The 21,305-nt window shown below is 63.6% G+C and overlaps 1 protein-coding gene and 1 long non-coding RNA gene across 2 annotated transcripts in view; one reads left to right on the top strand and one right to left on the bottom strand.

Moving 5' to 3' along the window:
* Positions 1–20,770, top strand: part of SLC9A3 (solute carrier family 9 member A3) — a 52,254-nt gene extending 31,484 nt beyond the window's left edge. The window contains exons 2-16 of the mRNA XM_063604127.1: positions 1,831–2,133; positions 5,779–5,939; positions 10,635–10,713; positions 11,169–11,346; positions 12,089–12,309; positions 12,874–13,076; positions 13,467–13,556; positions 13,841–13,911; positions 15,510–15,639; positions 18,026–18,138; positions 18,798–18,927; positions 19,093–19,269; positions 19,379–19,451; positions 19,800–19,910; positions 20,387–20,770. Of these exons, the coding sequence (XP_063460197.1) occupies positions 1,831–2,133; positions 5,779–5,939; positions 10,635–10,713; positions 11,169–11,346; positions 12,089–12,309; positions 12,874–13,076; positions 13,467–13,556; positions 13,841–13,911; positions 15,510–15,639; positions 18,026–18,138; positions 18,798–18,927; positions 19,093–19,269; positions 19,379–19,451; positions 19,800–19,910; positions 20,387–20,640 (2,294 nt within the window). The 3' untranslated portion in view covers positions 20,641–20,770. The remainder of the gene's footprint in view (positions 1–1,830; positions 2,134–5,778; positions 5,940–10,634; positions 10,714–11,168; positions 11,347–12,088; positions 12,310–12,873; positions 13,077–13,466; positions 13,557–13,840; positions 13,912–15,509; positions 15,640–18,025; positions 18,139–18,797; positions 18,928–19,092; positions 19,270–19,378; positions 19,452–19,799; positions 19,911–20,386) is intronic.
* On the bottom strand, positions 14,590–20,441 carry LOC134730351 (uncharacterized). The gene is made up of 2 exons (XR_010112101.1): positions 18,005–20,441; positions 14,590–17,668 (listed from the first exon to the last, which is right to left on the bottom strand). It is a non-coding gene; the product is annotated as an uncharacterized LOC134730351 (long non-coding RNA).
* Positions 20,771–21,305: the final 535 nt, after the last annotated feature.

Genomic DNA, 21,305 nt, shown 5'->3' with positions numbered 1-21,305 from the left:
GCTGCCCTGCCTGACAGGTGTGGAGCTCAGATCTGTGCAGGATGTGCAGCCCGGAGTGGGGGAGCCGTCGGGGGCCTCAGAGAGCCTGTGGGGCACATGGTGGGGACGGGGGTCCACAGCAGGACCTCCGATCCTGAAAGCAGGAGCCTCTGAACCCTGATCCCTCCCGGGGCTGGTGTTTTGGAATCTGGAGCAGCAGGCAGAGCCGCTGTCCTGGGGACAGGGTCGGGAGACCGCAGTGCAGTGCTGGTGGCTGGGCAGGTGCGGAGCTTGTGCCTGCCACCCTCCCTAGAGGGGCCCATGCCACCCGTGGTATTTGGTGTAAGACCATCCTCGGGGAAGGAACGGCAAATCCAGAACAGCACCTCCCTCCTCTGGGCCAGCACCCGGCCCTGCAAGAGCTCCATAATTACAAAGGAGTAAACAGGCAGGGAGGGCCGAGCTCGTCGGGGCCACGCAGTCGGGAAGGGTGGGATGCGGCCACTGCCTCCACCGCCCCTCCAGCTGTGCTGACACATTCTTCAGGGGCGGGTGGTGTTCGAGGGAGCCCCCCCCGCTCCCGCTGCTCTGTGCTTAAATGGGGTCTTGGCCATCTCAGGAGACAACTTCCTTTGAATTTCAAAGAAGACTTAATAACCAGCAGCTGAGGGAATGAAGAAGCTCATTATCCCTTACATCACCGAAGCCGGAGGACGCACCTCATTTGTCAGGCTTCCCGCTATTTTGAAATCAGGCCGAGCGCAGGAATTCTCATCACCTTTTTTTTTTTTCTGAGTCCAACTAAAACACAGGAGACATGGCCCAGATAGGTTGGTGCCTGCACCCCCACCCACAGGGCCGGGCAGAGCCTCTGAGGTCCTGGCAGGGGCGATGGTGCTGGGGGACGGGGTGAAGCTCCATGGGGGGTCCCCAGGGCCTGCTGTCCACCCTTAAGCTCACCTGTGCGGAGTGGAGTGGCGGGACCCAGAGACTCTTCCTAGAAGGCCCCACCCAGGGGCTGTGATCCCAGGAGAGGGGCACGAGGAGAGGGGGCCACAGCCTCCATGGGGCCCCTCCGGAGGGGTCTGAAACACAGCCAGCCTCAAGTGGGAGCAGGCTCTGGCCACAATGTCAGGGACAGGGTGAGCTCAGACCTTGGTCACCAAGGCAAAAGGCACAGAGCGAGTTGGGGGTCCGGGGGAACAGAACCAGCCGGGTGGTGGGGCGGCAGGTCAGAGGCCCCCCCCCCCACCACCGTCCATCCAGCACGGGCCTCCACCCCATAGCACCGGCTCCCTCCTCCAACTGACTCCCTTCTGGGGGCTCCAGCAGCTGCCCCTGCACTCTCCTCTTTCCCAGCCCTCCTGGGCTCCCTGAAAAGTCGGGGGAGGTCTTAGATGCCTACAGCTCTGAGCCCTGTGGGACCTGATCACCTGGACCTCCCTCCCCTCCCCCGAGGGCTCTGCCCTGACCTCCCTCCCCTCCCCCGCAGGTCCCACCCCGACCTCCCTCCCCTCCCCTGTGGGTTCCCCCCTGACCTCCCTCCCCTCCCCCATGGGCTCCCCCCACCTACCTGCCCTCTCCCAAGGCCCCACCCTGACCTCCCTCCTCTGCCCCACGGGTCCCCCCTGACCTCCCTCCCCTCCCCTCCCCTGTGAGTCCCCACACCTTCCTCCCTTCCTCCACGAGTCCCCGCTGACCTCCCTCCCCTCCCCTCCCCAACAGGCCCTGCCCCGACATCCCTCCCCTCCCCCACGAGTCCCCACACCTCCCTCCCCTCCCTCACAGCCCGGCCCTGACCTCCTTCCCCTCCCCCACAGCACGGCCCTGACCTCTCTCCCTTCCCCACAGGGTTCCACCTGTCCCACAAGGTCACCAGCGTGGTTCCCGAGAGCGCCCTGCTCATCGTGCTGGGCCTGGTGCTGGGCGGCATCGTCTGGGCGGCCGACCACATCGCGTCCTTCACACTGACGCCCACCGTCTTCTTCTTCTACCTGCTGCCCCCCATCGTGCTGGACGCCGGCTACTTCATGCCCAACCGCCTCTTCTTCGGCAACCTGGGGACCATCCTGTTGTACGCCGTCGTGGGCACCGTGTGGAACGCGGCCACCACCGGGCTGTCCCTCTACGGCGTCTTCCTCAGTGGGCTCATGGGTAAGTCTGCGCCACTGTTGCCCCGGCCGGGATCAGGGTGGGGTCCGGGAGGGGCGGGGCTGCCTCATCTCGGAAAGGTCGGGGTGCCGCACCCTGGCCTCCAGGCGGTAAGTGTCAGGTGAGAAACGTGGCTGGCAGCCCCGTAGGCCCTCGTGACCAAGGCCAGTCCCCTGCGCGTCCCCAGGTCCCAGCACATGTTCTGCTTGGGGAGGAGTTCCCATCTCGGCAGCTCGGCTTGGGGGCTGCAGGTGGCCAGGGGCTGCCGCTCTTCCTCCGGCACTGGGCAGAGGTAGGGGTCCGTCCACACTCGCCGGCCACCGGGTCCCAGGGAGACGAGGAGGACTGCAGAGCCTGGTGTATCGGGCACCGTCCCTCCCAGCCTGTGTGCCGGAGCCGCTGGGCCACCGCTGCACCCACGTGGCTGCAGCCACATCCGGAGCCAGAACTGCTGCGCGGTTTTGGTCTTGGATGCTTCATCTCTCGGGCACTGCCTCCCGCCCCGGATCCAGACCACGCATGGCTGGCGCCTCCCAATATGCCAGGTGTGGTGCAGCCCTGATGCCCGCTGCTGCTGCCGGGGATGCTACAGCTTTGACCAGGTGGGTCCAGGGACCTCAGGCAGAGCCTAGCTTTGACCAGCTGGGCCCCACGGCTGAGCGCAGGCCTCCGGCACCTGCCGCCCTCACCTGTCTGAGAACTCAGCCTCAGACAAATCCACCAGCTGAACCAGACTCACAAGAATTGGCGATTTTCCGTCTGGTTCAAGGGAGAGCACAGCCCGGCCTCTCCATGGGAATCAAGGGGCTGAAACCTGAGACCAAGGAGACGCATGGAGAAAGAGGAGCTCCCGGGTTGCGGCCGCCTCACCCAGCACGTGGTTCCTTGGGGCCTTCTCACCCCTCCCTGGAGTCCCTGCCGTCCAGCATCACCCACCAGGTGCAGCCCAGGGAAAGCTGCCGAGGGCACAGACAGGCTCATGGATGGCAGGCCCGTCACGTGGGCGATGCCATAGGTGGTCAGGACACACCTCGGACGGGGCAGCCGCCCTAGCCACCGGACCCAAGGGAAAGCCTCAGGGGTTGTAGCAGAGACTCCTGGACCCGCGGCCCCTCGAGGCTCACGCCTACCTTGCCAGATGGCCTCTCACCCATGAGATCCCAGCTTCCTCCCAGCTGTGTCGAGTGTGGGATGGAGCAGCCTGTGATCAGTCTGGCCGTCAGGGCCGCTCCTTTGAGAGCCGGGCACACTCCGTGGCTCTGTGGCCACTGGTCACAATGGTCCCCGCCTAGCATTGGCCAGAGGCACTGCCGGATTTCCCTTGCACGAAGCAGAATGTCCTCGGTGCGACTGGCCGAGCCTGGAGGACGTCCTTGCTGCACCTGCACCATGAAGCCCTGGAGGACTCCCCACACCAGGACGTCACCCCTGGCCCTCCCCTGCCCCTCGCCACGCTGCACTCCACACCTGCCCCTCGCCACGCTGCACTCCACACCTGCCCCTCGCCACGCTGGACTCTACCGTCCTCCAACAACACTCCTCATGGGAAACACGTGTCCCAGGTATCGCTGTGCCCCCTGAGGCAGGCCACTCCCCAGATGACGCGGATGCTGGAGGCCATCGCTGTGCCCCCTGAGGCAGGCCGCTCCCCAGGTGACACGGATGCTGGAGGCCATTGCTGTGCCCCCTGAGGCAGGCCGCTCCCCAGGTGACACGGATGCTGGAGGCCATTGCTGTGCCCCCTGAGGCAGGCCGCTCCCCAGGTGACACGAATGCTGGAGGCCATTGCTGTGCCCCCTGAGGCAGGCCACTCCCCAGATGGATGCTGTGCCCCGAGGCAGGCCACTCCCCCGGTGACACGGATGCTGGAGGCCATCGCTGTGCCCCCTGAGGCAGGCCGCTCCCCAGGTGACACGAATGCTGGAGGCCTGCGCTCAGCCTTGGGACCCAGCTGGTCAAAGCTGGGTGCTGCCTGAGGTTCTGGAGCAGAGATGCCCATGGCCGGCAGGTCCATCCCATTCCTGGGAGTCCGAGAGAGCTGGGAGGCTGCAACTGATCTCTGCAGACCAGAGGCCAAGCACTGTGGAGCGTCTCAAGGCCAAACGTGCCCCATGGGAAAGGGTCGACATGGCAGTGCTGGCCCGGGGGCTGTCCGGGCAGTGTGGGGACAGGCCCTGCGAGAGCTTCAGGCATCAGAGGCCCTTGCACAGGCAAAGCACGTGGTGGAGAAAGGCCTGGAACATGCGGTCTGGCGGCATGAGCCCTCCTGGCACGGCCGTGGGCAACTGTCCAGACGGGAAGGCTGCCGGCCGGGGAGTCTGAACGCGGCCGACCCCAGGACATCCATGGGGGCATCACTGCCCTGGGGGCGGCCGTGCCAGGAGGCCGCGTTTAAAGATGACCTTGAAGGGGATTCGCGTCCTGAGGCCTGAGTTTGGAAGTGGAGAAGGCTTGTGTGGTTCCTGTTCCAACATGGAACTTTAACTCCCCGAACGCTGGTTCTTCTGGCATCTGTCACTTCCTCGGGGTGTTGTGACACTGGCCAGAGGCTGCCGGGGCTTAGGAGCTCACAGCAAACTCGGGGTTTAGTCACCGCAGAGATGACCCTGATCTGTCCCCTCCCAGGCGCCAGCACAGAAACCCCTGGCCAGGCTGTTCTCTGCTGTCTCCTGGGGCCCGTCCGGCTCCAGGGACAAACCCCTCCTCAGCCCGAGCCTCAGCCCAGAGGGGTGGTGGGCTCCGCTCCAGCCCAGCAGAGAGGCAGCAGCTGTGCGGGGGGACTCGTCGGGGGCCTCCCCCTCCCTGGGTGGTCTCTCCCACACCCTCACGGCCCTGGCGTCTCCTGGTCCCTGGACCCTCACGGCCGGGAAGGCAGCAAGGAGGCCCAGTGTCCTCTGAGCCCTGCGGCCGTGAGAGAGGGCAGACTCTCGGGGCCACGTGGCCACACTCAGTTCCCTGAGGGTCCCCTGGAGCCTGGCACCCCCACTTGGCCTCCTCGAGGCCTGAACCCTGGGTTGAATGGCAAAGACTTGTGAAGGATGAGGCTGCATTTCAGTAAAACCTCCCCAGCGAGGGGCACCAGAGCCCACAGGCAGATGCAGGGAGGGAAGCCGGCCGGGAGCTAGGGACCACATGGACCCACGCCTTCCAGGCCCCCTTGCTCCCACCGCAGCCCTGCTCATCCCCACAATCTGCCCCCACACCCCCAACGGCCCTCCCACCTGCCCCTCCCTGGCCGCGCCCCTGGGTGCTGTGTGTCCCGGCTCCAGGCCTGTCCTGGGTCAGCCCCACTTGCTTCTCCTGGGCTGGGACATCACTCCAGGCGATGGGCCCCCATCCCTCCCCAGCATGCAGTGCCCCTGCACCCACCTGCCTCCATTCACCCAAAGATGAAGGAGAGGGCCAGGGCCAGGGTCAGTCTGTCTGTCTGTCTTGCTCAGATGGGATGGCCCCCTCGGAAGACAACAGCCTTCCCTGGAGGGGACTGGGGGTCTGTGGGAGGGATGCAGGAAGCTGACCCAGCTCCCCTCACCACCAGCGCCAGCCAGACAGGCTCAGAACCCCGACCCGTAGCCGAGCGTCTCCCCAGGGCCCTCCTTCTCGGGTGGCAGGTCCTGCAGCTGCCCCACGACCCGGCTTGTCTTCCAGGCGACCTGCAGATTGGGCTGCTGGACTTCCTCCTGTTTGGCAGCCTCATTGCTGCTGTGGACCCGGTGGCCGTCCTGGCCGTGTTTGAGGAGGTCCATGTCAACGAGGTCCTGTTCATCATCGTCTTCGGGGAGTCGCTGCTGAACGACGCAGTCACCGTGGTGAGCAACAGAACCACTGCTCCAGAGCAGGCGAGCCGTGGGAGGCCTGGGCCCCGTCTCACCCCCTCATCAATCAGACAGCAAAGGCCGAGCCGTGGGAGGCCTGGGCCCCGTCTCACCCCCCATCAATCAGTCAGCAAAGGAGGGCGTGAAACCCTGTCCTCAAACTCCCCTCCCGGGGGTGTCCCGTCCCTCCCCCTCCTTCCTCCCAGCTCAGAACGACTGGCAGCTTTCGCGAGGCTTCTTTGTATCTTCCACAGTTCCTAGGCCCTGCCCGCCCACTCCATAGCTTCAGGGTTAATGATGGCGCTGTTGAAATCCCGCCCTCCTGGTCCCCAGAGCATCTGTGACTTTGGACCCACAGTTACTGCCACCCATTCCTGAGTTCCTAAAAAATACATGAGTGGCTGGGTGCAGTGGCTCACGCCTGTAATCCCAGCACTTTGGGAGGCCGAGGCAGGTGGATCACCTGAGGTCAGCAGTTCGAGACCAGCCTGGCCAACTTGGTGAAACCCCGTCTCTACTAAAAATACAAAAATTAGCCAGGGGTAGTGGCAGGTGCCTGTAATCCCAGCTACTGGGGAGGCTGAGACAGGAGAATCACCTGAAACCAGGAGGCAGAGTTTGCAATGAGCCGAGATCGTGCCATCGCACTCCAGCCTGGGTGACAGAGTGAGACTCCATCTCAAATAAAATAAATACATGAATAGCAAACAACAAAATCCCATAGGAACCGCGTAATCTGCCAGGGCCACCATAACAAAGTACCGCAGATGCAGTGCCTTGAACAACATTTATTCTCACACCGTCCTGGATCACGGTGTCAGTGCAGTGGGTGTCAGTGCAGTGGGTGTCAGTGCGGTCTGGATCATGGTGTCAGTGCGGTGGGTGTCAGTGCGGTGGGTGTCAGTGTGGTCTGGATCATGGTGTCAGTGTGGTAGGTGTCAGTGCGGTGGGTGTCAGTGCAGTGGGTGTCAGTGTGGTCTGGATCACGGTGTCAGTGTGGTAGGTGTCAGTGTGGTCTGGATCACGGTGTCAGTGCGGTGGGTGTCAGTGCGGTGGGTGTCAGTGCGGTCTGGATCACGGTGTCAGTGCAGTGGGTGTCAGTGCAGTGGGTGTCAGTGCGGTGGGTGTCAGTGCGGTGGGTGTCAGTGCGGTCTGGATCACGGTGTCAGTGCGGTGGGTGTCAGTGCAGTGGGTGTCAGTGCGGTGGGTGTCAGTGCGGTGGGTGTCAGTGTGGTCTGGATCACGGTGTCAGTGTGGTCTGGATCACGGTGTCAGTGCGGTGGGTGTCAGTGCAGTGGGTGTCAGTGCGGTGGGTGTCAGTGCGGTGGGTGTCAGTGTGGTGGGTGTCAATGCGGTGGGTGTCAGTGCGGTCTGGATCATGGTGTCAGTGCGGTGGGTGTCAGTGCAGTGGGTGTCAGTGCGGTGGGTGTCAGTGCGGTGGGTGTCAGTGCGGTCTGGATCACGGTGTCAGTGCGGTGGGTGTCAGTGTGGTGGGTGTCAGTGCGGTGGGTGTCAGTGTGGTCTGGATCACGGTGTCAGTGTGGTAGGTGTCAGTGCGGTGGGTGTCAGTGTGGTGGGTGTCAATGCGGTGGGTGTCAGTGCAGTGGGTGTCAGTGCGGTGGGTGTCAGTGCGGTGGGTGTCAGTGCGGTGGGTGTCAGTGCGGTCTGGATCACGGTGTCAGTGCGGTGGGTGTCAGTGCAGTGGGTGTCAGTGCGGTGGGTGTCAGTGCGGTGGGTGTCAGTGCGGTCTGGATCACGGTGTCAGTGCGGTGGGTGTCAGTGCGGTGGGTGTCAGTGTGGTCTGGATCACGGTGTCAGTGTGGTAGGTGTCAGTGCGGTGGGTGTCAGTGCGGTGGGTGTCAGTGCGGTGGGTGTCAGTGCGGTGGGTGTCAGTGCAGTGGGTGTCAGTGTGGTCTGGATCACGGTGTCAGTGTGGTAGGTGTCAGTGTGGTCTGGATCACGGTGTCAGTGCGGTGGGTGTCAGTGCGGTGGGTGTCAGTGCGGTGGGTGTCAGTGCGGTGGGTGTCAGTGTGGTCTGGATCACGGTGTCAGTGCAGTGGGTGTCAGTGCGGTGGGTGTCAGTGCAGTGGGTGTCAGTGCGGTCTGGATCACGGTGTCAGTGCGGTGGGTGTCAGTGCGGTGGGTGTCAGTGTGGTCTGGATCGTGGTGTCAGTGTGGTGGGTGTCAGTGTGGTCTGGATCACGGTGTCAGTGCGGTGGGTGTCAGTGCGGTGGGTGTCAGTGCGGTCTGGATCACGGTGTCAGTGCGGTGGGTGTCAGTGCGGTGGGTGTCAGTGCAGTGGGTGTCAGTGTGGTCTGGATCGTGGTGTCAGTGTGGTGGGTGTCAGTGCGGTCTGGATCACGGTGTCAGTGCGGTGGGTGTCAGTGCGGTGGGTGTCAGTGTGGTCTGGATCGTGGTGTCAGTGTGGTGGGTGTCAGTGCGGTCTGGATCACGGTGTCAGTGTGGTCTGGATCGCGGTGTCAGTGCGGTGGGTGTCAGTGTGGTCTGGATCACGGTGTCAGTGCGGTGGGTGTCAGTGCGGTGGGTGTCAGTGCGGTGGGTGTCAGTGCGGTGGGTGTCAGTGTGGTCTGGATCATGGTGTCAGTGTGGTCTGGATCACGGTGTCAGTGCGGTGGGTGTCAGTGTGGTGGGTGTCAGTGCAGTGGGTGTCAGTGCGGTCTGGATCACGGTGTCAGTGCGGTGGGTGTCAGTGCGGTGGGTGTCAGTGTGGTCTGGATCACGGTGTCAGTGCAGTGGGTGTCAGTGCAATGGGTGTCAGTGCAGTCTGGATCACGGTGTCAGTGCGGTCTGGATCACGGTGTCAGTGCGGTCTGGATCATGGTGTCAGTGCGGTGGGTGTCAGTGCGGTGGGTGCCAGTGCGGTCTGGATCACGGTGTCAGTGTGGTCTGGATCACGGTGTCAGTGCGGTCTGGATCACGGTGTCAGTGCGGTGGGTGTCAGTGCAGTGGGTGTCAATGCGGTGGGTGTCAGTGTGGTCTGGATCACGGTGTCAGTGCGGTGGGTGTCAGTGCGGTGGGTGTCAGTGCGGTCTGGATCACGGTGTCAGTGCGGTGGGCTCTTGCGGGACCCCGGTCCTGGACTTGCAGACGCTGCCTTCCCGTGTCCTCACGTGGCCGTCCCTGCGTGAATGTGCCCGAGTCACCTCCTCTCACAGGGACACGGGTCCTTGGATCAGGGTCCACCCCGGTGACCTGACTGTGCCGTACTCCCCTTTTTCACGCTCACATGCCCAGGTCCTGGGGACTTTAACATGGGAATTTCGGGGGCACAATTTGGCCCATGACAGAGGTGAAGGGAGGGAAACTGAGCTGGTGCTAACAGCAGAGCCCGGACGGTGTGTGGGTGTCCCTGGAGGCCACGGTGTTCCGGGAGGTGGGGACGGTGCCTCCACAGAGGCCCAAAGGCCACATCGGCGCTCAGTAAGGCCAGGAGAAGATTCAGGAACCCCAAGGAACATGGTTAGTACTTCACAGTGACAATCGTGACGTTTCAAAGCCAATCCCATCAAATGGGGCCACTGCCTCCCGGAAGTGAGTCATGGGGCCATCCGAGGGGCATGTGCAGAGTGGCCTTCCTAGGAACCGTCAGTGAGGCCAGCCCTGGGCCCGGCCCCGACACCATCCCAGCCCCCACACTGCCCCCGCCCCGTGCTGCCCCTGCCCGTCCTCCCCCAGCCCCGAGGACCCTGCAGACGCAGCCGGAGGGAAGGGTGGGGTCAGCTTCCTCTCCCCTCTGAAAGTGCCTGCGGTTTGAAAGGTTTGAAACCCGTCAGCCTCTCATGTTCCCTTAGGGGTTTTGGAAAGAGGAAAGTCCTGTGGGTGTCGCACACCAGATTGCAAAGATATTCTCGGGGGAATTTGGGAAGTGAGACTTAATCGGGAATAGAGTGACAGCCCCGTGTGCCCCGCAGCCCTGCGGCTCCCGTCCCTGGAGAAGCAAGAGTCTCCCAAGAGGTTGTCTTCCCTCCCAGCTGGATTTTCATTAAAAAGCCCAGCTCCGAGAAGGCCCCAAGAGACCCCGGGACCCTCATGGGCCCCCCCACCCCAGCCTGCATTTGCAAACCCAACTTACACGCCTGCCCCAGGGTCCTCTCCCACCTTGGCCAGAGCCAGAGACACAGAGCTGGGTGCAGAGCCAGGTTCTCCCCAGGGGCCTCGGCCCACCCAGGACGGCCCTCGGCCGGTCCCACCTGTGTCACCACTTTGCTGGGCGTGGAGCCCAGGGCATGGATAAGGTTTCCCCGCATTTTATCTCTGGGTTTTGCCGGGCTAAGGTTTAAAAACATGCAAAGACGGCAGGGGCTAGAGCCAGCACAGCAGGGAAGTCACTCAAACTGACACCCTGGGTTTGTCTCTGTAAATGAGACTCAGAATTCAAGTGGCAGGGAGCTTTGCAGCTGCCCCTGTTTTGCAGAGGATAGGAAGAGGCCAGCTTTGCTCCCAAAGCTTCTGGTCCCCTCCAGAACATTCTTTTGCCCCCTGTGTCTTGCTGGCTGCTGGGCTCTGGCCTTCTCCCCTTTGGGGGCCATTGCCCTGTGATGATTTTCCTTCCAACGGCCTCGGGTGCCGTGGGCTCCACACTTGGGCCAAGTCCAGCGAGGCCCGGGCCCCGGAGAGGGGGTGGCGCTAACCAAGGACCACCCAACGCCCTGCCTGTTTTCCCTGCAGGTTCTGTACAATGTGTTTGAATCTTTCGTGGCGCTGGGAGGTGACAACGTGACCGGCGTGGACTGCGTGAAGGGCATAGGTGTGTAGCCGTGGGTCAGGGGGAGTGGGCGGCCGTGTCTCCTCTGGGGCCAACTATCTTCTCTGGCCTGCAGCCCATGCAGGAAAAAGCTTTGCACTCAAAGCTGCTACACTGGGCCCTTCTGTCCACATCACGTCCCCTTCCAGAGCGATTCACACACGATTTGACATGGTCCTGGGGGTTCCTGGGTGTTTCCCAGAACAGGGATGAGGGCAGCCAGGTCTTCCTGAGACAGATGGCCGGATAGGGCCTGGGGCCAGGCTCCCAGGGGCACGGGAGGGTCCTCCCCACTTGCTGAACCAAGGCTGGTGCAGAGACCAGGCCCGATCTCTAAGAGAGTGAGGAATCCACCCCCGTTTCCCGGGCTCCCGGCACTTCCGCGGGGTCACCAGGCGGCCCCTGGCAAGGAAGGGCCCGGAAGGCCAGCACGGCCACAAAGGGCGTCCTCTACCCAGTGTCCTTCTTCGTGGTGAGCCTGGGGGGCACGCTGGTGGGGGTGGTCTTCGCCTTCCTGCTGTCGCTGGTGACGCGCTTCACCAAGCATGTGCGTATCATCGAGCCCGGCTTCGTGTTCATCATCTCCTACCTGTCCTACCTGACGTCCGAGATGCTGTCGCTGTCGGCCATCCTCGCGTGAGTCCCTCCCACACACGCGAGCTTTTCCACGCCCTCCTCCCAAGCTTCTCCACACCCTCCTGGGTCCAGCGGGGCGAGCCAGCCAGGGGGACCCCAACCCGAGCTTCTCCACACCCTCCTGGGTCCAGCGGGGCGAGCCAGCCAGGGGGACCCCAACTCGGAGGGAGGTGCCAGCCGCATGGACACCGGGGGTGTGTGTGGCAGAAGCCCCGGGCTCTGCATCACCAAGTTCCCCGTGAACCCCCGTGAGGGGAAGTACAGGAAGTGGAGGGCCTCCCCTGCCCTCTATCCTAGCGCGGGACCTTCAGAGCAGTGTCCCGTCACCTCGCCCGCTCCGCTGGCGCTCCCAGGCTGGGTGGGAATTCAGTGTGGGGCAAAGAATTTATTTAAATTTTAAAATAAGGAGTTGGCGTTTCCACTGAATTGTCTGTGGGCCGACAGCAGTGCCCACCCTGAGACAGGTCAGGTGGGGAGGGACTTTGGAACCCTTTGTTGCCCTCCCTGCTGGCAGGCAGCCCCGGTGCCCATTATCTGCATGACGGTGATGCCGCCTGTGGCCCCCGCAGGGCTGTGGGCAGGAACCCTGGCGGCCCAGCCTGGCTCGGGAGGGAGAGGCCCCCGTAACCACACAACTGTGACTCTGGGCCTACAGGCGCCAGGCCGTGGGGGGCTGGGCGGACACGGGGGCCTCGGGCGCCAGGCCAGGTGGCCGTGTCCTGAGGCGCGTCTGTCCCTGCAGCATCACCTTCTGTGGCATCTGCTGTCAGAAGTATGTGAAGGCCAACATCTCGGAGCAGTCGGCCACCACCGTGCGCTACACCATGAAGATGCTGGCCAGCAGCGCCGAGACCATCATCTTCATGTTCCTGGGTATCTCGGCCGTGAACCCGTTCATCTGGACCTGGAACACGGCCTTCGTGCTCCTGACGCTGGTCTTCATCTCCGTGTACCGGGCCATTGGTGAGGCGGGGCCGGGTTGCGGCTGTGGGACCACCGATGGGCCGGCACCGTCTCCAGGAAGGCGCAGGCTTTCTACTGGGCCCAGGGAGATGGAGGTGCAGCCCCGTGCGAGGCAGAGGAGAGGACCTGATGGTGGCGGCCTCGGGGCTGGGGTGGGAGGCTCTGGAACCCCAAGGGAAACCACTTGGTTTCCCACTGACTCCACTGGATGTGCCTCAAGACAGGGTCAGTGGCACGGGAGATGGAACGGGAGGCAAGACAGCCCCGCCCCCGCCCAGCCCCATCCCCCAGCACCCATGTGTGTGATGCACGGAGCGTGGGGGGGAGACGCCAGGCCGCGTGTGGCTCCGGGTGGGTGGTGACGAGGGACGTGGCGTGGGGACGCCGTATCTAGGGTGCCGCTCTTCTTCGTCAGCACATGCTTGGCCGCCAAGACGCTGTCCCGGAGGGGCTGGGGTCCCGCAGCTGGGAGGGCGGCCGGGGAGCTGAGTGCCCGCCCCGGGGCTGGGGTCCCGCGGCTGGGAGGGCGGCCGGGGAGCTGAGTGCCCGCCCCATCATCCGCAGGTGTGGTCCTGCAGACCTGGCTTCTGAACCGCTACCGCATGGTGCAGCTGGAGCCCATTGACCAGGTGGTCCTGTCCTACGGGGGCCTGCGCGGGGCCGTGGCCTTTGCCCTGGTGGTGCTTCTGGACGGAGACAAGGTCAAGGAGAAGAACCTGTTCGTCAGCACCACCATCATCGTAGTGTTCTTCACCGTCATCTTCCAGGTGAGGCCCGGCCCAGCCAGCCCCGGGGTCTCGGCCCCGCCCGCGAGGGGAGCCTGGGCCCGCACTTCAGGACAAGCATTTCCAGGCTCCAGACCCTAATTGGGTTTCATAATTTTAGTAACTAGGAGCCGTTTTGTAGGTTTTCACGTGGCCCCACTGGGGAGGAAGCATAATTGTCCTAAAAATGTTCTTCCCGGGCCTTCGCTGGTGGATGAGGCCCCGGGTGCTGCTTCCTCCTCTGCAAAGCAGGGGCGCGGGTTGCTGGGTGCCTGGAGAGCAGGGAGGGCGCCTGTGGGCCCCGGGGCAGGTGGCTCTGTGTGGTGCACCTGGCCGGGCCAGCGGGATGTGGGGGGCTGCCTGGCACCAGGGTCACGAGACCCTGTCCTCCAGGGCCTGACCATCAAGCCCCTGGTGCAGTGGCTGAAGGTGAAGAGGAGTGAGCACCGGGAACCTCGGCTCAACGAGAAGCTGCACGGCCGCGTAAGTGCGGGGCTGGGGGGGCGGCGGGGGGGCACTGCGTGTTCCTCGGGGCTGGGCCGGGAGGGGAGAGGAGGCCGCCATACGTGCGGGGCTGGGGGGGGCGGTTGGGGGGGGCACCGCGTGTTCCTCGGGGCTGGGCCAGGAGGGGAGAGGAGGCTGCGTCCAGGCCAGGGGCGTGGTGAGGGGGGCTGGTGGGTTCCTCGGGGCTGGGCCAGGAGTGGAGAGGCACCTCATGTTCCCCGGTTGGCCGCCCCGAGACGCTCATGTCTTTCTTCCCTTGAAAGGCTTTCGACCACATCCTCTCGGCCATCGAGGACATATCCGGACAGATCGGGCACAATTATCTCAGAGACAAGTAAGTGGCTGGGACGGCCCCGGCTGTGTCGGACAGCCCGGCTTCCAGAAACATCCTCCACTCGGAAGAGCCAGAAGCCACATGCATAACTGTTTGAGTCCAGGCTTGGTCAGGGCTCCGGTGCCCCATGAGGCCAGGTGCCAGGTGTGCCCCGAGACACGCAGGTGCTGCGGAAAGGAGTTGGCGGCAGCAGTTGGGGCCACCGAGTGAGGGGACAGGAGCTGAATTCTCTGTGCTCCTTCCAGGGAATAGAGATGCCCTCTCATGTGGCCCAATTAATTCCAAATTGTTATGTAGGAATTGAAAATAAGGCAAATAGATTATTTCCTCCATGTCATAAACAGGGTTAGTATCAGTCAACATTTAAAATGATTTTGTCTGGCAGGGCTCAAGCCTGTAATCCCAGCACTTTGGGAGACTGAGGTGGGCAGCTCACTTGAGGTCAGGAGTTTGAGACCAGCCTAGCCAACATGGTGAAACCCCGTCTCTACTAAAAATACAAACATTAGCCAGGGGTGGTGGCGTGGGCCTGTAATCCCAGCTACTCAGGAGGCTAAGGCACAAGAATCGCTTGAACCCGGGAGGTGGAGGCTGCGGTGAGCTGAGATTGCGCCATTACATTCCAGCCTGGTGACAGAGCGAGACTTCGTCCCAAAATAAAAAAAAAGAGTTTGTCCATTAAGGTGAAATCACCTATGTTTTATTATAAAAAACATGTGACACTTATAATAAACCCAGTAAGGAGCACATACAATTTGCCCTGGGTTCCCATTTTCTGAGCGATCTGTGTTTGCTTGGGGTGGAGGCACCGGGAGGTGTGGCCACGTGGCTTCATAAAGCTCAGCTGCGGTTCTCCGTGGCCACAGTGACTTTGCTCCAGGTACCCAGTCCCTGACTCCTTGGCCTCCCAGGGGCCATCCCGGGGGTCTCGGAAGGCACGGCCTCAGTTAGCTTTGACTTCTTGGTGTGGCTGAAACTCAGCCTGTACAGGAGAGCTGCCATTGCTGCCGCGGGGCCTGCCCAGGTGTGAGCACACAAGCTCACCCGGGCCCACCCTGTGCCCTGGAGGGCGGCTCTGGCGGCTGCACCCATGTCCAAGAGTGACAGGCATCACCTCCTTGTGCCCCAGAGTTTCCTCTAAGTCCGGCCAGGCCACCGTCCCTTCTGATCCGGATAACCAGCGAATACTCTAATTCCGTTAGGCTAAAAAAACCTCACTCTGGTCAGCTTGGCTCCCACAAGTCTAAGGGCTCAGGGTGTCTGTCCGCCCCTGCCCTTCCTCCTGTGCACCTGAAAGTGCCCCCCACGTGGCCGAAGCCCCCTTGCCCGACCAGGCCTGACACCCACCATGTCCTGAGCCACCCTCTGGAGGAGGCGGCATGCAGTTTCATGTGCGTCTAACCGCCTCCATCCAACAGGCCAGGCGGGAGAACGGCGGACGGCCTGGGCGTGTGGCAGGGGCTGCTTCCCTCATTTTAAATGAGCCTACAGGGTCACTATAGCAAACAAAATTCAGGAGAGAAGGGGCCGGGCCACGCGTCCGGCGGGCTCTAGGGCGCCTGTCACCTGAGGCTCACACCCGAGGTCTGTCCCTACAGGTGGTCCCACTTCGACAGGAAGTTCCTCAGCAGGGTCCTCATGAGACGGTCGGCCCAGAAGTCTCGAGACCGGATCCTGAATGTCTTCCACGAGCTGAACCTGAAGGATGCCATCAGCTACGTGGCTGAGGTAGCAGAGCCGCTTGCTCTGCCGGGTCGGGGCTGCAGCAGGCTCGGGCACTGGCTGTGGGTGTCATGGGGGCAGTGAGGAGAGGCCCCTGTACCCGCGTCCCAAGGCCAGGCCCACCCCAGCAGTTCACGGGAGGCTGATGGGCCTTCTGATGCCCTGGGAAGCCCAGGGGCTCTCGTGGGGTAAACTGAGTCACAGAGTCCTGGTGACTGTGGTGCTGGTGGGGGTGAGCGCTGAGGTCAGGTCCTAGGACCCTGAGCTCCCTTGCTTTCCCCAGGGATGGGAGCAGACGGTAAGCAGGCAGGCTATTACGGGACCTGGTCCCAATACAGCCCTGCCTGCCCCAGCACACGCAGGTGCCCACAGGTGCACACGCACAGGCAGAGGGGCAGCAGCAGGGCCGTCTCCCGCCGTGGGCCGGCCATGGCTCTGAGGCTGCTCCAGCATCTCCCAGTCCACTATGAGCAGGCCTCTCAGCGTCTGCAGAGCCCCTGACTGCTCCAGAGACCAGAGGCCAGGCGCCCCACCCAGCCCCGAGGCCACTGCTGCCCTGGCTCCCGCACCTGCCCACTATGGCAGGTGGGCCTCAGCCTCCCTGGCCTGCCCTGACCTCCCCAGGGGCGCCCTGGCTGCAGGAAGTGTGCAAGGCAGGGCCTGGGGGCACAGCTGCAGGGATTCTGCAGCTCCTCCCTAAGGACAGAGCCCTCCCTAGCGAGCTTTGGTGCCCTCATCCAGCAGCCGGTCAGGGTGGGTGCTCTCGCCGGAGAGAAAGACCTGTCCTGCCAAACCCCGCAGACCCTCACACAGAGGGCCAGTGGGGGCCTGGAAACTCCATTCATTCAGACAGAATGATTCTGCCTCCACTGACGTGCATTCACCCCAGATGTGCCACCCGTGACTGGGGCCATGCCAAGTGGCAAGGCACCTCCTGGCAGAGGGCACGGGGGCCTGGGGCTGTGAGGAGGGCCAGCCAGTGCAGATCAGGAAGGAGGGCTCCTGGACCAGGCTCCACACAAACCCCCAAACCACAGGCCCGGCAAGCGAGAGAAAGCTCAGATACTCTGGCCCTAGGAGGCCTGGAGCCTGGCTGGAGGGTGGGAAGGGACAGTGGGGGCTCTAGCCTCTGGTGGGCTCCCCTCACCCCCACATAGGTGACAAGGTTAGCAGGCGGGCCTTGAGCCTCTCCCCCAACCACACCAGCCACCATCCTTGACCCACGACTCACGACCACAACCCTGGGCTCAGCTGCATGTGGGGAGCCTGTGGGCTCCTCCCGGTCACTCAGTAGCGGGGGTCTCCACACCTGGGGTGGCATCTGCCTGCCCAGTGTCCCTCCTGGCTCTCACACAGGGCAGCTGCTTTCTCTCCCTGCGCCCCCCACCCCACGGCAGGGCTCGGCAGGGGCAGGGGAAGTGGTGTGGGGAGCAGCCCCTCCAAAGATCCCACGTGCCCGGGTGCTCCACAGCCCTCGCCTGTGCCTGCCCAGAGTGGCGGTTAGCACCGTGGCTCCCCTGACCCTCACGTCTGTCTTCGTGGGGTGGAGGAGAGGGACAAAGGTCATACAGAAGATGCTGGATTTAGAAGCAAAAGAGCAGGCAGAGGGCCCTCAGAACCAATGACCCTCAAATCCCCCCCGAGTGGGCAGTGAACTGGGGGCCGCATCTTCAGTGGGAACAGCGGCACCCACCTGACCCCGGGGGCTTTCCTGGGAGCATCCTGCACACTGAAGGCGGCACGGGTGCCCACCTGGCGAGGTCTGAGTGCAGTGAGCTGATGTTCCCTCCACACCCGTGCCCCTGCCGGCCCTGGGGACCCTGACTCCAGCCATAAGCCCACTCTGCCCTGTGCTCCTGCACAACCTCATGCTCTCCAGGCCCTGCCATCAGGCGGGTGGGGTCTGAGGACACATAGGCGGCCCCACTTCCATCCTCTGGCACTCAGCTGTGTGGCTTCTGTGCCCCATCGGGCTCTGCTCCGTTCTCTACCTGATTCAGTTCTGGACATGAGGCCAATGGAGTTTTAGGGTCTCCTGCAGGGACAGCGACCACTTCAAGGATTCTGCAGTATCAACACTTTCCCCAGACACATCCCAAGTCCCAAGCAGCTTTACCCCTTCACACTCAGACCACTGTGTCCTCCCACAAGCATTACCTCTGCCCAGTTCAGGCAGCAGCCTGGCTGTGGCCTCAGACGGACAGGGGCTCAAAATCTGATCTCCTGGTTTGGGCATCTCCACCCCTCCCTCTGCAGCTGTGAGGCGTGAACCCGGGGCTCAGGTCTCCCTTCCCTGGGCCCCGAGCTCTGGGCGCTTCCCCCCAGGGCACACAATGGCAGCAGCTAGGGCTTGGCTGCTCAGGCCACTGACCGGGCTGCTTCCTGACCACAGGGAGAGCGCCGCGGGTCCCTGGCCTTCATCCGCTCCCCCAGCACCGACAACGTGGTCAACGTGGACTTCACGCCACGATCGTCCACCGTGGAGGCCTCTGTCTCCTACCTCCTGTACGTGGCCATGGTCATGCAGCTTCCCTGGGGAAGAGCCCAGCCTCGGGAGCTGAGAGTCACAGACAGGGCTGTGGTGGCTCCTGGCCTGGGGGTGGCATGGAAGAGGGGAGAGGTGCAGAAAGAGGGGGTGGGTGTCTCCTCCCACAAGCCCTCCTGTATTAGGCCGTGGCCAGACTCCCTTAGTGCTGGATGGAAGGTGAAAGGGAGGGGCAGCAGCGGACTGGGGGCCAGGCCTGACGTGTTTGCCCCTGGCCCACAGCAGCCTGTCCTGGTCCCCATGCCACCCTTACTGCTCCTCCGGCCCTGGGCTCCACAGCTCACAGCCAGTTCTCACAGGAGGTCCACTCTGCCAGATGTGCAGATGCTGGGGTCCCCGAGTCTTACAGCCAGGGCTTTGGAGAGGGACCAGTAAGGAAAGGGACCCACTTCAGACAGGAGGCCAGGAAGGCCTCATGGGGAGTCAGCCTAAGCCCCGAGGGGAGAAGGGGCTGGCCAGATGGCAGATGTCCCCGTGCCCCAGCCGGGTGCCCACCGTGGGAAGGCGAGGGGCACGCAGGAGGCAGCCAGGGCCAGATGCCCGCCGTGGGAAGGCGAGGGGCGCGCAAGAGACCCCACCCTGAGGGAGCCTGTATGGCTCAGCGCTGGTCCCCACGCAGGAGAGAAAATGTCAGCGCTGTCTGCCTGGACATGCAGTCTCTGGAGCAGCGACGGCGGAGCATCCGGGACGCGGAGGACATGGTCACGCACCACACGCTACAGCAGTACCTGTACAAGCCGCGGCAGGAGGTGGGCACTGCGGGCTGGGGGCTGGAGGACCCCGCAGGGACCCCCGTGGGGCGGCTTCCTCGTCCCCTCCTGGGACCACGGGGGATCCGTGCTCAGCTCCTGCGGCAGGAGGGCGAGAATGTCCGGCGCTGGGCACAGCTGTGACCTCCGTGCCTGATCCCGCAGTACAAGCATCTGTACAGCCGACACGAGCTCACGCCCACGGAGGACGAGAAACAGGACCGGGAAATCTTCCACAGGACCATGCGGAAGCGCCTGGAGTCCTTCAAGTCGACCAAGCTGGGGCTCAACCAGAACAAGAAGGCGGCCAAAATGTACAAGCGGGAGCGTGCCCAGAAGCGGGTAAGGCTGGGTCACCAGGAGGCTTGGCGGGGCTGGGGCCTGGAGCGGGGGCAGTCAGGGCTGGGTGTGGCTGTGTCGGGGTGTGAGCAGCTTCACGTTTGCTCCGCAGAGAAACAGCAGCATCCCCAATGGGAAGCTGCCCATGGAGAGCCCTGCGCAGAATTTCACCATCAAGGAGAAAGGTGCGCTGGGAGCCCTGCAGGAACGCTGGGACTGGGAGCCACCACCTCCCAGCCCCAGCCCTCCCGTCTCGGGAACCTCCCCTCTCAGGACCTTCCCCTCTGGGGACCCTCCAGCCACCCAGGCAGGGGAGGCATGGTCAGGGCCCCAGCTGCAGACCCACCCAGGATGGGGTTCCAAGGACACTGCCCTCTAAGTGGGGTCCCTCCTCCAGCCCTGCGGTTTAGCCCTCCTCTCTGTGGGTCCCGACTGCCTGCACCTCTGTGCACAGAGCTGATGGACACTGCTGACTGGGCCGTGAGGACAGCCCCCCAGTGACCCCAGTCCTCACCCCAACCTGTCTTCCCCAGACTTGGAACTTTCAGACACCGAGGAGCCCCCCAACTATGATGAGGAGATGAGTGGGGGAATCGAGTTCCTGGCCAGTGTCACCAAGGACACAGCATCCGACTCCCCTGCAGGTGGGGACGGGGCACAGGCGTCGTGGCTAAGGGAGGGGTGGCTCCTGCTGCCCCAGGAGGGAGCTCGGTCATTGGACCAGGGGCACTGAGACCTGGGGGGGTGGGGTCTCCTGTGGGTTCTCAAGGGCCCTGCTTGGCACCCACTGAGTGCCCCCTCAACCAACTCGGAGGCTGCTGTCCGGGGAGACGTGGGCCGGGCAGGGAGCAGGCGGGGTATGTCTTGAGGGAAGGGAGACGTTACCTATGCTGCCTGTGGCTTGTGGGGTCATGGATGTGGGGGAAGGGCCCGCAACCTGAAAGGCACGTGACCCTAACCTTTCCGGTGACCCTATTTCAGGTGACCCTAACCTTCCCGGTGACCCTATTCCAGGTGACCCTAACTTTCCAAGGCACCCAGCAGGTGACGGCCCCGGCGAGGTCTCCCCTGCCGCCGTGGGGCTCTCTGAAGGCTGACTAGCCGCTGCCCTCTCTCCTAGGAATTGACAACCCTGTGTTTTCTCCGGACGAGGCCCTGGACCGCAGCCTCCTGGCCAGGCTGCCGCCCTGGCTGTCTCCCGGGGAGATGGTGGTCCCCTCGCAGAGGGCCCGCACGCAGATACCCTACTCTCCCGGCACCTTCCGCCGCCTGATGCCCTTCCGCCTCAGCAGCAAGTCCGTGGACTCCTTCCTGCAGGCAGACGGCCCCGAGGAGCGGCCCCCCGCCGCCCTCCCCGAGTCCACACACATGTAACGCTCCCGGGCCTCCCGCCGCCTAACCCCTCTCCCTCCAGGTCTCCGCCTCGCGCGCTCTGTCTCTCTCCTCCCTGGACCTGAGCCTGGCTCTCTCTCTCTCTCCCCGCCTAACCCCTCTCTGCAGCTCCTCTCCCTCCAGGTCTCCGCCTCGCGCGCTCTGTCTGTCTCCTCCCTGGACCTGAACCTGGCTCTCTCTCTCTCTCCCCGCCTAACCCCTCTCTGCAGCTCCTCTCCCTCCAGGTCTCCGCCTCGCGCGCTCTGTCTCTCTCCTCCCTGGACCTGAACCTGGCTCTCTCTCTCTCTCCCCGCCTAACCCCTCTCTGCAGCTCCTCTCCCTCCAGGTCTCCGCCTCGCGCGCTCTGTCTCTCTCCTCCCTGGACCTGAACCTGGCTCTCTCTCTCTCTCCCCGCCTAACCCCTCTCTGCAGCTCCTCTCCCTCCAGGTCTCCGCCTCGCGCGCTCTGTCTCTCTCCTCCCTGGACCTGAACCTGGCTCTCTCTCTCTCTCCCCGCCTAACCCCTCTCTGCAGCTCCTCTCCCTCCAGGTCTCCGCCTCGCGCGCTCTGTCTCTCTCCTCCCTGGACCTGAACCTGGCTCTCTCTCTCTCTCCCCGCCTAACCCCTCTCTGCAGCTCCTCTCCCTCCAGGTCTCCGCCTCGCGCGCTC

Source organism: Pan paniscus, chromosome 4, assembly GCF_029289425.2.
Source record: "Pan paniscus chromosome 4, NHGRI_mPanPan1-v2.0_pri, whole genome shotgun sequence".
NCBI classification, from domain to species: domain Eukaryota; kingdom Metazoa; phylum Chordata; class Mammalia; order Primates; family Hominidae; genus Pan; species Pan paniscus.
This window is presented reverse-complemented; position numbering and strand designations above follow the sequence as displayed.